This window comes from Scomber scombrus, chromosome 8 (assembly GCF_963691925.1).
Source record: "Scomber scombrus chromosome 8, fScoSco1.1, whole genome shotgun sequence".
Taxonomy (NCBI): Eukaryota; Metazoa; Chordata; class Actinopteri; order Scombriformes; family Scombridae; genus Scomber; species Scomber scombrus.
Genome location: NC_084977.1, coordinates 7,720,276 through 7,733,360, shown reverse-complemented (window position 1 = coordinate 7,733,360; position 13,085 = coordinate 7,720,276). Strand labels below are relative to the sequence as shown.

At 41.9% G+C, this 13,085-nt stretch overlaps 1 protein-coding gene across 9 annotated transcripts in view; it reads left to right on the top strand.

Annotated features, from left to right (window-relative positions):
• Positions 1-441: 441 nt before the first annotated feature.
• herc2 (HECT and RLD domain containing E3 ubiquitin protein ligase 2) overlaps positions 442-13,085 on the top strand; it is a 44,418-nt gene continuing 31,774 nt past the window's right edge. For 4 of the 9 annotated variants that reach the window (XM_062423467.1, XM_062423464.1, XM_062423469.1 and 1 more), the window contains exons 1-18: positions 442-490; positions 1,443-1,551; positions 2,869-2,962; positions 3,123-3,254; positions 5,962-6,184; positions 7,344-7,444; positions 9,289-9,430; positions 9,534-9,638; positions 9,741-9,912; positions 10,149-10,322; positions 10,499-10,687; positions 10,801-10,952; positions 11,384-11,541; positions 11,635-11,760; positions 11,845-12,096; positions 12,173-12,372; positions 12,451-12,651; positions 12,807-13,035. In XM_062423467.1, the coding sequence (XP_062279451.1) occupies positions 1,480-1,551; positions 2,869-2,962; positions 3,123-3,254; positions 5,962-6,184; positions 7,344-7,444; positions 9,289-9,430; positions 9,534-9,638; positions 9,741-9,912; positions 10,149-10,322; positions 10,499-10,687; positions 10,801-10,952; positions 11,384-11,541; positions 11,635-11,760; positions 11,845-12,096; positions 12,173-12,372; positions 12,451-12,651; positions 12,807-13,035 (2,722 nt within the window). In that variant the 5' untranslated portion in view covers positions 442-490; positions 1,443-1,479. The remainder of the gene's footprint in view (positions 491-1,442; positions 1,552-2,868; positions 2,963-3,122; positions 3,255-5,961; positions 6,185-7,343; positions 7,445-9,288; positions 9,431-9,533; positions 9,639-9,740; positions 9,913-10,148; positions 10,323-10,498; positions 10,688-10,800; positions 10,953-11,383; positions 11,542-11,634; positions 11,761-11,844; positions 12,097-12,172; positions 12,373-12,450; positions 12,652-12,806; positions 13,036-13,085) is intronic. The other 5 variants (XM_062423471.1, XM_062423470.1, XM_062423468.1 and 2 more) reach the window with 3 other exon arrangements.

Below are 13,085 nucleotides of genomic sequence, written 5' to 3'. Positions count from 1 at the left end.
AATGAAAGACATTATTGTGTGTTTAGAACCATCACTGCACATGTATTCATCTATTTATGTGTTTAATTTTTCAGTGAAGTTAGAGGGGGGGGACACCAAATATACTAGTGCCGGCCCTGCCTGTCAAATAAATACCCCCACCCTTTCCTTGAGACGAACCGCCCCCTAGTGGACAGTCGGCCTACACTCCAGGCCAACCCCGCCCCTCCTAAGTCCCGCCTCAGATACAGACGGAACGAACGTTTTATACACCCGCCAGTGCGCGGGGGCGGAGTACAGCGTGTCTAAGAAACCACAGTGCAGTGAAACCCCTCCTCCGGAGACGGCGGTGATACATATCAAACGCATCGACTCTCACAGTTACCACTACGTAATTTGTTTCCATGCATCGTGCCTCAGTCCGCGACCTGTCAATCAAGCCCATTATGCACGTCCTGTTAATGCAGCAAAGCAGCTGAGGGGACGAGAATAGCATAAGAAGAGACCGCAGGTAATTTAGAAAATCTGTCGTTAAAATACAAATGTTATCTGTTATGTTGTTGAACTTTCCTAAACGCTGCATCTCTCTCGGTTCAGTGTCACTGAGGCTGGTTCATTGCTGCCGGGATGATGAGAAGTGGTTCACCGTTAGCAAGCTAGTTAGCCTAGCCGCCAAGCTAACGTGAACGTTACCTTGCAATATGTTTTGCTTCATGAGCGTGCTGGTGCGGTGTCACTGTGTTATTAGTTGCTGCAGTGGTGTATGTAATAGTACACATATGTTAACCTGCTTATAACCAGTGTGTCAACGTTAACAGAGACGGTGTCCTTGCTAGCATTTAAATGCTCTCAACGTCATTTAACGTTACAGTAAAGGATACATCTCTGGCCCTAAACCTGAGCCTTGTATATGTAAATGAAGTCATAATACTGAATGTAATAACTTATAGATATAGGCATATTCAGGCGTATCACTGAAATAGCTTACCCAGCTTATGATAAAGCAATTTGGGTAACTTTACCTGAAACATTCATGGTGAAAAGCAGCAACATTTCGATGTAACAGTTGCAGAGTAATGTCAGCTTCTGTATCACACACCTGTCATTGAATTTTGGGAGTGGTTCAGTCCTGTGCTGAAGATATTAACGGTGGGCTAATGTTTTGTTTACATTTGGTTTCTAATATCAGTTGACTGCGGTTTACTCTGATAGTGAAAGTCAAGTAGTTCACTAGTTTGAGGTTTTGTTAGTATAAGCGTCCATTGTCAAATTTATAGATGTTGACATTTGCGGGCAATTCAAAGCAAAGCGAAAACCTGCCGTGATAAGTGCATGCTGATGTTACCCGACCTCACACTAGTAGTTTGATATATAATCATCTTACTATAATTCCTATTCCTAACAGTGACTTTGTAAGTTTGACTTGTATTAGTAACACAGCTGTTCATCTCTTCATCTTGCAGGTTGGCTGCGTTTGCAGCCAGGAGAGGAGAGGGGAAGATGCCTTCTCCATCTTTTACCCTCGATGCTCAGCTGAGATTTCATGACAAATGGCTGAAGATAGACTTACAGGTACATGTACCCAAGTGAAGGGGTGGGGGGGTCTCTTTAAAATATATGGTTTTACAGATTAAGAGGACAGCATGATATTGTGTGGGCTCAGTCACGTAAGACTACTGTAAAGCCTTTAAATGTTGATGTCTCTCTGATGAATGTTGAATAGATTCTTCTTTTCTGAAGCGATTTACTGAGTCATACCTTTCACTGTCTCAGAACTAATCAGCATAAACATCCATAATTCTGCTATTATAACCTGATCAGAGTCAAACATAAAGATGAGCTAAAGGCGCTACATTTGTTGACACATCAGATTTTCTCAGGCATTTCTAAAAGCACTAGCCTGCAAACTGTATCAAGCCTTTTGCACAGATGATTATTATTTTCCATGTGTGCTTGTGAAAAGAGGCATAACCTATAATAACACAGTAAATACAGAGAACTTTTACTTTTTATTTAAAGATCTATGTTGTGAAAACAGCCATGTGTTGGTAGTAATTATAAAGCATGTCAATATAGGATGGATTTAAAGAAGATTGATATACGAAAATCTGACTCTGCTGTCTCATATTACAAAATAGCTTCTCCTTCCTAAATTGAAGCCTGTGTGGACTCACCATGAACCTGAAAATTGTTTTTACTGACATTCAAAGCACGACTAAGACTGGAGAAGGGTGTCAAGTTTTCTCATGGTTAGATCTCTCTCCAGTGTTAAAGGCTTTATAATTGTAGTGTTGTGTGTCTGCTCTGGTGTCCTCTGTGAGCTAACATGTTTTTGACATTTGAGACATTTGATCCCCTGAAAGCAAGAGTTAACTTTCCATCTGTGTGTGTGTTTCTTAGTAAAGCAAAGCTGCCCATCAATAGTTTACTACTACGCTGATGAGCCAAACCTTATCACAGATGTGTCCTTGAGTCATTTGGAAACTAAGAGATGATGCAGCTGTTTTAAAGTCTCTATTAATCAATTACTATTGATATTAGTTTTAGTTGGGGTTCATTTCCTTGGTTGAGTTATAAAGATTGCACAACAGATTTCTTTCGACATTTGAAACAGATGGAAGAATTTAAAGAGGAATGATATACATGCAACATCACACACATTGAAATCATTATCTAAAAATGCAGCAGCGTGAGGAGACATTTTGAGCTGATACTGTAGCGCCAAAACAATCTGAGCCCCTGGTTTTTAGCTGCAATTATAAAGCCCTCATAACGGGTTAATAGCCCATCTGTGACACATTCAGATGAACTTACAAAGCAAACACATGAATGATGGGAATATATGAACATTTCAAATTTGATAAGTGACTTTCTTGCTTCTTCCGGCAGCGGGCATTCTCTCCGGAGGGACTGAGCGAGATGTGGAACGAAATGGTAAAAGATGAGGAGATAACGTTCAACGGAGAAGAATCGGCTCACCCAGGTATGCCGCTGTGAGATCGCCGCCTTCATTTAGCCGCATTTACACTGCACTGTCATTTATTTAGGATAACATACTAGGTGTCTACACACTGTTAAAGGATGACTCAGGAGCCATGAAGGAGGAGACGAAGGTTAACGTTAATGTTTTTTGGCTCTTTCAGAAGATTGCACTGATTGCTTTGGAACCCAAAAGAAGGATGAACCCAATGACAAAGAGAAGAAAGAGGAGGAGGAGACGTCGACATCAGTACATCACTCCATCATCGAGACCTGGGACTGGGGGCGGCAGCCAGGTGAGAGCGCCTGAGTTACTACACTATATATCGTCATGGCCGCTACTTCTCCTGCTGTGGCTCTCATTTCTCTTAATTTCACTTCTTATATCTGTTATTTTATGCCTTTTGGATTTCCGAGTAGGTTAATTAACACCGCGCCGACACACAACAACCGAAATGTCGGCTTGGGATACGTTGATACCGGGGCCGTCTCGCCACACATGGCCAGCCCTCTCTGTTTATCAATTTCACGTCTGTCAGGCCTCGCTGGTGTGTGTGTGTGTGTCCTGCTTGGCAAGCAATGTGTGGAAACTGCAATGACAACTTGCAGTCTGCAGGTCTGAGTGGTTATTTTTACCCCTCCGGAGTGTAATCTTGGTAGGCGTTATAATGTTGATCCAGCGCGGTGTAACGTCTCTCACCCGAGCTGAGTATGTTTACTGGCAAGGGGGGGGCGGGGGGTGGGGCTGGGTAGGATGGTGTTATGGTGGTGGGAGATAAGCTTTTGGTGTGAGGGGGTGGGGGGGCCTGCTGGGGGGCCATGCCTAGCAAAAGTAGGTTTTTGCTTGTAGCTAATTGGCTTCTCCTCTTTAGTTTTCATTTTCTTAAAAAAGAAAAAAAAAGAAAAGAATATATATATATATATATTGACTGAGCCTGGTCTGATTGTACAGCGAGTGTAACTGGATCACCTCACAGATGAGCTCTCTGTCATTGATGCTTAAAGTTCAAACAGCACACTTCCTGCTTTTCCATTGAGTGGTCCGATGTCTGGAACATGTTGATGTCAGCAGTTAGGGCTCAGACCCGACCTATTGTGTTGAAAATCAGGTTGCCGCAGGGGACACATGACAGATTCACTCTGCTTCCTTGCGGTGGATGTATTTTATGTCCCCCCCTCTCTCTCTTTACCTGTCCTGTTTATGTTAGCTCTTTTATCAAGAACTGATCAGCCCTCATCATGAATGTGGTAGTTCTCCTGTAGCAGTTAGTTTGTAGCTGAGGGTGATGTATAATAAATAGTGAGAGACTTTGTCTGAGCGGGATACATATCTATCCTGACAGCCGTGCACAGCTGACTGTAGCGCAGCTCCTACAACCTCAGGCCAGTCTGGCTTACATAAAGCTTAAGTGGATTTCAGACCTGCTATTTTGGCCCATCTTGTCTTCCCTGCAGCGCTGCCGTATAGCAACATAATGAAGACAATTTTCAGTGATGAAAGCCAGAGAGGGAAACTTTTTTTTTCTTCACATTAAAAAAAGAAACAGTCAAGGCCACAAGTAAAGCTGAAGGAGTTGTTTTGAGGCTTTCTTGAACACAGCTTTGTTAGTTTAATAAAGAGCTGTGACGTAATGATGACGCGTCATTGTAATGATGAAATGAAATATATTAACTTGAGATAGATATTTTCGTTGTTGGTGGTTTATTTTGATTGATAAACAGAAATGCACTGAACCTTGAGGGTTATATATTAAAAATTTAAGACAGTTTGAGATTGCAGATTGCAACATAAATGATTAAAAAGTAGCAGTATCTTTGTAGAATGGCAAAAAGGATTTTTAGTCATTACATGTTATTGTTTGTCATGTATCATCTGCTTTTTTTGTGTATTTTTAATCACAAAATGTGAGTTTTTGTGAGTAGTATGAAATATTTTCTAAAATGACAGTGAACGTTGTTTTGGCAAGGTCACACAAAGTGCTGAGGCTCTTTTTCTGGTGACCTATTAAAATCAGGGTGCCAAATTAACTGTTGTGTCCATTGATCTAATGGATAGTAAATGTTAAAATTTTACCAGCCACTCATAGATTACCATTGTTTTTTTGGCTAGTCAGTGAAGCAAATCTACCAGCCAGTTGCATATTGTACTGAAATGACACACAAAGTGCTGTGGCTTTTGTTCTGGTGACCTATTAAAACTGTGTTCACTAGCCAAATGACTAGTGAATGATCACATTTACCAGCTACCAGTTACAATGATTTTTTTTGGCAGGTCAGTGAAGCTAATTCACCAGCATTTGGCTTCTGTCTGGTAAATTGTTGATTTTGTGCCCTGGTTACAATATAAACTGCACATACATCTTTACATATATTTTAAGATGACTTTTGCTGCCAGAAATTGGTTTCACAACTGCAGAAGAACAACTTGAAATATAAATAAATGATATACATATATTTAATAATACATTAGTAATGCATTTGGTGTGTCTGCTCATGAAGACAATGACATGATATATTTTTATTTTAAACAAGTTTGCTCTCAGAATAAAGTTTAAATATGTTGTTGTAGAGTTTATCTACAAGTAGTAATAATCTGTAATAATAGTAGTAATTACCATTTGCTGACAGTCTTCTTCACACTGAAGCACTACTGAACTTCTTTTAAAATGTATCCACTTGATTTTATATATTGTATTTATTCTATTTTTTAATTACCTTTACTATGTACTAATTTTACTATTTTAAAATATTGACTATTTTTATTTTTCCATCTTATATTACTGATATTCTTTTTTCTTCTTTTGCTCTTTTTAACATTGCTGTATGCTCCTTTTTGGCCCTTTTTAATGTGAATCTTTTGTTGTAAAGCACTTTGAGCTGCATTTCTTGTATGAAATATGCTATACAAATAAAGTTATTATTATGATCTGTAACGACAAATAAGTTACATTATATTTATGATGATGGTGTTTTAATTGCACGTCCCTTTGTGTGTGTGTGCAGATGAGACAGAGTTGAAGGACTGTCTCATGGTCCTGGTCGACGACCAGCAGAAGCTGTCGGGCCAGATGGCCAAAAGCACCTTGTCTGCCCAACGTCTGCGCCAGCGCCTCGTCATCCTGGAGCGCTACCTCATCTCTCTCAGCCACAGCATGATGGAGGAGAAGTACAAGGTCCGCTGGAAGACGCCCCCCAGCCCCCCACTGCCTGCTGCTGACAATAAGAGGTGAGAATGATAAAGCTAGAGATGATTTAAAGCTGGCGTGGCGCTAGAAGAAGAAGAAGGTCCAGGGTTCAAATCTGATGGTCCAGCTGAGCCCTTTTGGGCGTGTGCTTAATCTTTCTATTTTTGTATATGTCTCCTGTGGGTGGGTTTTTCCCACAGTTCCGGGGTGAGGTGAATTGGAAGTATGAATGTGAGTGTGCATGTGGTGAGTCCTGTGACAGACTTCAACCCCTCACAACACTACACAGGATAAACAGATAGAGAACGAATGGAGGGATACTGGCCAGTGATTGTTACTTAAGTTGTTTACTGACAGGCCACTGAACGAGATAACTTATCAATCTATAGATTCAGCAAGTAGCGTTACAAAGTGCAAAGGACTGAACTGTTTCTCCCTGGTGTTTACAGCCCACTGACATTGATTGTTCATGCTTGTCTCGGTTAAACCCTACAGCTCAGTGTATGAATTCACACAGCTTTCCTTAAGTAGGACTCTAAAGCGCACACAAATATGCATTTCAAACATTGCATAGCCTATGTTGCACTTCGTTCCAATCCAATTGATCCAATGGAGTAACACGGTTAAGTCACAAGCTCTTTTTAACACTGTAAATTGATTCAATATTTGTGAAACCAACAGTTTTACAGACAGATGTAAAGGGTGGCCAATAGCATTGATTTATGAAAAAGAATAAAAATGACAAAATATGGATGTACGAGGTTTCTGCCCTACAGCAACGACTTGCTTGTAATCTACTATACTTTGTATTTGTGTTCCAAACTTTTTCTTGTATACTTTTTCTTCTTAAGTACTTTCTTAAGTAATTTCTTCAGTTTCATATCAGGAATGCATGATTATCTTTTGCTGTGTTTTTAACTTGTTTTCCAAGTCAGCACACCCTGTTCGTAACCCCAAAAACATGCTAACCCTGCTGCAGTGTGTGTGTTCAATGGCATTTTAAAGGGAATGATGATCATTTGCAAACAAACTTCATGAACAAACCAACCAGCAAACACACACAACTTGGCTCTTTTTTGGTACTCCCTTACACAAAACCCTATACACTGAGCAACACAGTTTACTCTGTGGCATTAAATATATTTTATTGTGAGTATCACTGAGAAAATGACATGGAGTTGTTTGATTTTGTTATTTCAGCCCTCGTCCAACCAGCAAAGGTGTAGAAGGTCTGGCCAGAGTAGGCTCCAGAGCAGCTCTCTCATTCGCCTTTGCTTTCCTGCGTCGGGCCTGGAGGTCAGGTAAGAACGTCCAGGAATACTAACAGTAGACACGTTTTTCCCCTTTAGCAGTGGTGATGATGGCTGCTGTCATGGTAATGGAGCCGTGCTCAACAGCTGGTGATGCATGTGTTGCACCATGGTACAAGTAAAGTAACAAAGTAAACAAGCCCAATGCATTTTGTAATGCTATGTTTTTAGCCTTAGCCCTGCAGTGTCCGGATGAATTATTGCATGAGTGTTTGGGATGAGGGAGACTCGTTGGTAACATTCCTGCTACTTTGGGAGAAGATATTCCCAAAATTAAAGATGACTGGGTTGAGTCTGACACTTGATCAGCACCACTAAAATATAAAAGTCCCCACTATAGATAGATGAATTTTGAACTACCCTCGAATCTCCTCTCACTTTTAAAATAACATTCAGCTGCCCAGTTTTGTAATTTGTAGCTATAACAACAGTCTGTTACCTATAATGGGGTTGCAGCTAATGATTATTTTCATTATTGATTAATCTACGAAAAATGTATTTCTAGCCATTGTTTATTCAGGGAATATTGGCTGAGCATTAAGCTCTTTTACAGCAATGATTTCACATTCATACAGGCTATATGATTTTTAAAAAAAAACACAGTAATGACAGAAAATGTCAAATCAAACAAATAACTAGCAGAGTTTGTCTAGAAGGATATACAGCAACATTAAAACAATACATTGTAAACAATGTAGAAAAAAACTGCTATTATTTCTCATCTGTAAGCATTCCATGTCTTTCTTGTTCATTGAAACAACCTTGTGGTCTAAATCAATGCAGAATACCAGTAACACAACAATAAATCCTGACTTTGGGAATGCAAAATATGTGGTTCTGACAGCCTGCATTGTATTAAAAGATGATTTTAACACAGTTCCCCTGATTTTTGTAAATGAGGATGGATTGAACTTCAATACAATACAAAGCAATCCAGTGCACTTAAAAGTTTTTTTTATTTTTAGTTTTGCAAGTAAAAACTGCTCTCTGTGTTATGTTCAGTGATTTAAGCTTGAGAGCGAGCTGCCCGTCCACAGGGACTGGGTGGGAATAAAGAGCTGGCCTCTTCTCTGTAGCTTTCTTGTAACATGAGCAGCGCACACACACACACACACACACACACACACACACACACACACACACACACACACACACACACACACACACACACTCACACACTCACACACTCACACACTCACACACTCACACACACACTCACACACACTCACACACAGAGAGAGTTAAGCCTCTCATCCTCATTCTAGCCGTGTTCCTGGAATACACTGCAAGAAAGCAGAAGTGAAAAGTGAAACAGTGTGTTCTTTCACTCGCCACCTGCTGAACGAATCCTAGTTATGATAGAACTTTATATTGTTGTGGCAGGTCCTTCAAAGGCCAGGACCTGGAACGTTCAGTCTGATTGGTTTACTAGTTAAGCTTGTGGATTGAAGGTTATAGTCTGTTAAGCGCATCCAAGGTTGAGACCAGGGCTCATATTCATCAGGTCATCACGTCAGAATCAATATCTAATGTAAAAATAGGTCTTTGATCACATTTGCTGACTATTTTTGGTGTTTTGTTAGTAAGGGAAGTCTGTGTTAGGCAAGATTGTGGTTAATGTATTATTCTAAGTGTCTGTATATGTTTATGTGCATTACAGTTTATCATTTTAAATGTAGGAAAACTGAATATATTGTAAAATAAAATAGCACAAACCTCCAATTGTTTAACTGCTGGGCTGAGCTACCCATAAACTGTATATTCTTCATACCCTCTGTGTAATATACTGTAGCCACTGCAGTTCCTTTCATAAAACAAGTTGTTTTTTTCTACAGGAGATGATGCGGATCTCTGCAGCGAGCTCCTCCAGGAGTCTCTGGATGCTCTGCGGGCTCTGCCAGAGGCCACGCTGTTCGACGAGGGAACTGTGTCATCAGTGTGGCTCGAGGTCGTCGAGAGGGCCACCAAGTTCCTCAGGTTTGTCGCTTACTGATCAGTTTCTACCTTTTAAACATTACAAGATATATTGAGATGGATAATCATGTGTCTTTCCTAAATCTTTGTCTCCCTCTGGACACAGTGATGTACATGGAAACGCCAGCACCAAAGGCAACATTCCTCTTCAGGACCAGCATTTAGCCCTGGCCATCCTGCTAGAGTTGGCTGTGCAGAGGGGAACGCTCAGGTACCCGGATACCCTTTAAAAAAAATGCTTATTTGCTCAGTTAAAATGCACCACTTCCCCCACCGATCACTCTATCTTTACGTCATTTTTTTGTCTCTCCAGTCAGTTGCTGTCCGCCGTTCTGCTGCTGCTGCGCCTGTGGGAAAGCGGCACCAGAGAGATGGACAACGAACGCTCCACGCAGGGCACCAGCGCTCCTCTGCTGCCCCTCCTGCAACGCTTTCAAAACATACACAGCAGTAAGGAAGAGCCCATCCCCGAAGAGGAAGCAGAGGTGAACATTCCCTTTTACCAGAGATAGCAATGATTCAGTTACACACCCATATGAGTAGGAAATGTGAGAAATGGAGCAATTTAACTTAATATAATTTGAAGATGAAGATCTGACCAGTGATGATCTGTTGCCTTGTGTGTTGCTCGGAAACACATGCCTTAAAATACCACTGTTCTCATACTCCTGATTAAGAGGCAAGCTAATAAGTGCTTTGTGGCTGATTTTGTGATTTCCAGATTCTAGCAGGTCCTCTCAGTCCAAACGAGAGCTTCCTGCGCTACCTGACCTTGCCTCAGGATAACGACTTGGCCATCGACCTTCGGCAAACGGCCGTGGTAATCATGGCTCACCTCGACCGCCTGGCCTCTCCCTGCAGCCCCCCACACTGCAACTCCCCGACATCACACAAGGTGACAACTCTTTTTTTTTTCTTTTTTTATAGGCTAATAAAGCTACTTGGAAGTCAGAATTTGTTTTCCAACGCTCATGCCAGTTAGCCACACAAATGTAATTCCTCCATTAGAAAAACTTGGCAAGTTGTTAAAGAAATGTGAGAAGTCAACATGTCCATCTTTTTTTGTTTTAGGGAACCCTGCAGGAGGTGATTGCCTGGGGCTTGCTGGGCTGGAAGCTCTATGCCAATGTTAATGGACCCATTCAGTGTAAAGCCCTGTCAAGCCTTGGAGTCTCACAAATAGTCTGTTCAGAAAAGGGCTTTCTCATTCTGTCCAGCAGTGGTGCTGTTTATACCCAGAACTACAAGAGCACAACCCTGGTCAGTGCTGTCATACAATGTTTCTGTTTATAATTAATCTAAAAAAAAAAAAGAAGAGAGAATAGAAGTTCCTCTCTCGCTGTAAATTGATCCACTGCATTATTTTGTTACAGGCTCCCATGCTAATCCACGGCCTGAGCTCTAGAAAGATTATGAAGCTCGCAGCTCATCCAGATGGGCAGCACTATTTGGCCTTGTCGTCCAACGGGGAAGTGTTCTCGTGGGGCTGTGGCGATGGTGGCCGCCTCGGACATGGAGACACTACGTAAGTAACTGGATTCGAGCTGATATTCATTTTCCTTAACGGCCACCCAGTGTGGTGTTTTGGCATTGTGTCATAATATAAAATACGAAGGTACCTGGAAATTATGGTGCTTTCAAATTGGAAGGACTTTGGGACACAAAATCTAATTTTTGGAAATCTATTTGAATGAAATGATTGATCTGAAATATTCCCTGATTATTTCTCAAATCGCTGACATTCCTATTAATTTGTTATGCTAATACACCACAGATCTTTAGCTGCCTACATTTTAAGCAGAGATGGAAACATCCAACCTCAACAAATTCCTTTAAACTGAATCAGTGGTATTAATATTTCCTAAAAGACTGCTTAAAACATAAATTATTCATTTTCTTCGTGATCAGAAAATTTAATTTTAGTCATTATCCATCCTATTTTTTTCTTGATTTCAGATATCTAGAAGAGCCTACAATAATTGCAGCCTTCAATGGGAAACAGACAGGAAAGAATGTGGTGCACATTGCTTGTGGGAGCACGTACAGCGCTGCGATCACAGCTGACGGCGAGCTCTACACGTGGGGTAGAGGGAACTATGGTCGCCTGGGCCACGGTAAGCTCCATCTGCTTTAAAACTGCCAGACATAGTCTCATCTATGGCTGCTTTATCTCTGAAAATAAAATATCTTCTGACTGTGTTTTTTAGGCTCTAGTGAGGATCAGACTACACCCATGCTGGTGACGGCGCTAAAAGGACTAAAGGTGATGGATGTGGCGTGCGGGAGTGGTGATGCACAGACGCTAGCTGTGACAGAAAATGGTAAGAACAATGGTAAGATATTTTTTTTATTTGGCTCGAATTCTGTCCAAAGAAGCCAAATCTGCATTTTTATTCATCTTGTCTGTGGCGCTACAGGTCAGGTGTGGTCCTGGGGGGACGGAGACTATGGAAAACTGGGCAGAGGAGGCAGCGATGGCTGCAAGACCCCCAAACTGGTGGAGAAACTGCAGGATCTGGACATAGTGAAGGTGTGCTGTGGCAGCCAGTTTTCAGTGGCCCTTACCAAAGACGGCCAAGTATACACTTGGGGAAAGGGAGACAATCAACGACTGGGTCACGGCACTGACGAGCACGTCCGCTACCCCAAGCTGCTCGACAGTCTACAGGGTGAGTGGAATATGTGAAGATAAATCCTCAGAAGCTTTTAGAATACAAAATCTGATCTCTTTCTGTTTTTATTAAGAAACAGGGAAGAAAGTCGTGGATGTGGCTGTGGGGTCGACACACTGCTTAGCCCTCACTGACGACGGAGAGGTGCACAGCTGGGGCAGTAATGATAAGCTACAACACTTTGATACCCTCTTTTCTAACAAGAAGCAGCCTAAAGCACTCCCAGGGTTCAACTCCAAACACATAGTGGGGATCTCCTGCGGTCCAGGACAGGTAGTTTACAGAACTGTCATGATTTTAAAATTCTCTTAATGATCAAACATAGATTTAACTAACTTTATTTGTTTTCAGAGCTTTGCCTGGTCCTCCTGCTCAGAGTGGTCCGTCGGACAGCGCGTGCCCTTCGTTGTGGACGTGTGTCCCGTGACCTTTGAGCAGCTGGACCTGCTCTTGAGGCAGGTCAGCGACGGCATGGACGGCAGCTCAGACTGGCCTCCTCCACAGGAGAAGGAGTGTATGGTCGTCGCCACGCTCAACCTGCTCAGGCTCCAGGTAGGCAGCAGTCTGTCAACAGATGTTTTTATTGCAGATGTGGCACTTATTTATGATCCAAGAATCTCCAGACTTTCTCTTATGCCTAGTTTAACATTACAATGAGAAGATGAATTGAACAGCTCTAAAACCTTCTCCACTGAATGTGTCTTCAGCTCCATGCAGCCATCAGTAATCAGATGGATCCAGAGGAGCTGGGATTGGGGCTCGGCAGCGTCCTGCTCAACAACCTCAAACAAACCATTGTCGTGCTAGCCAGCAATGCCGGGGTGCTCAACACTGTCCAAGCAGCTGCTCAGGCTGTCCTCCAAAGTGGCTGGTCAGTGCTGCTGCCCACCGCTGAGGAAAGGGCGAGGGCGTTATCCTCACTTTTGCCTAATGCTGGTGAGTGAAAAATCTGCTCACACTGATTAAATGCAATAATGGACGCTTTA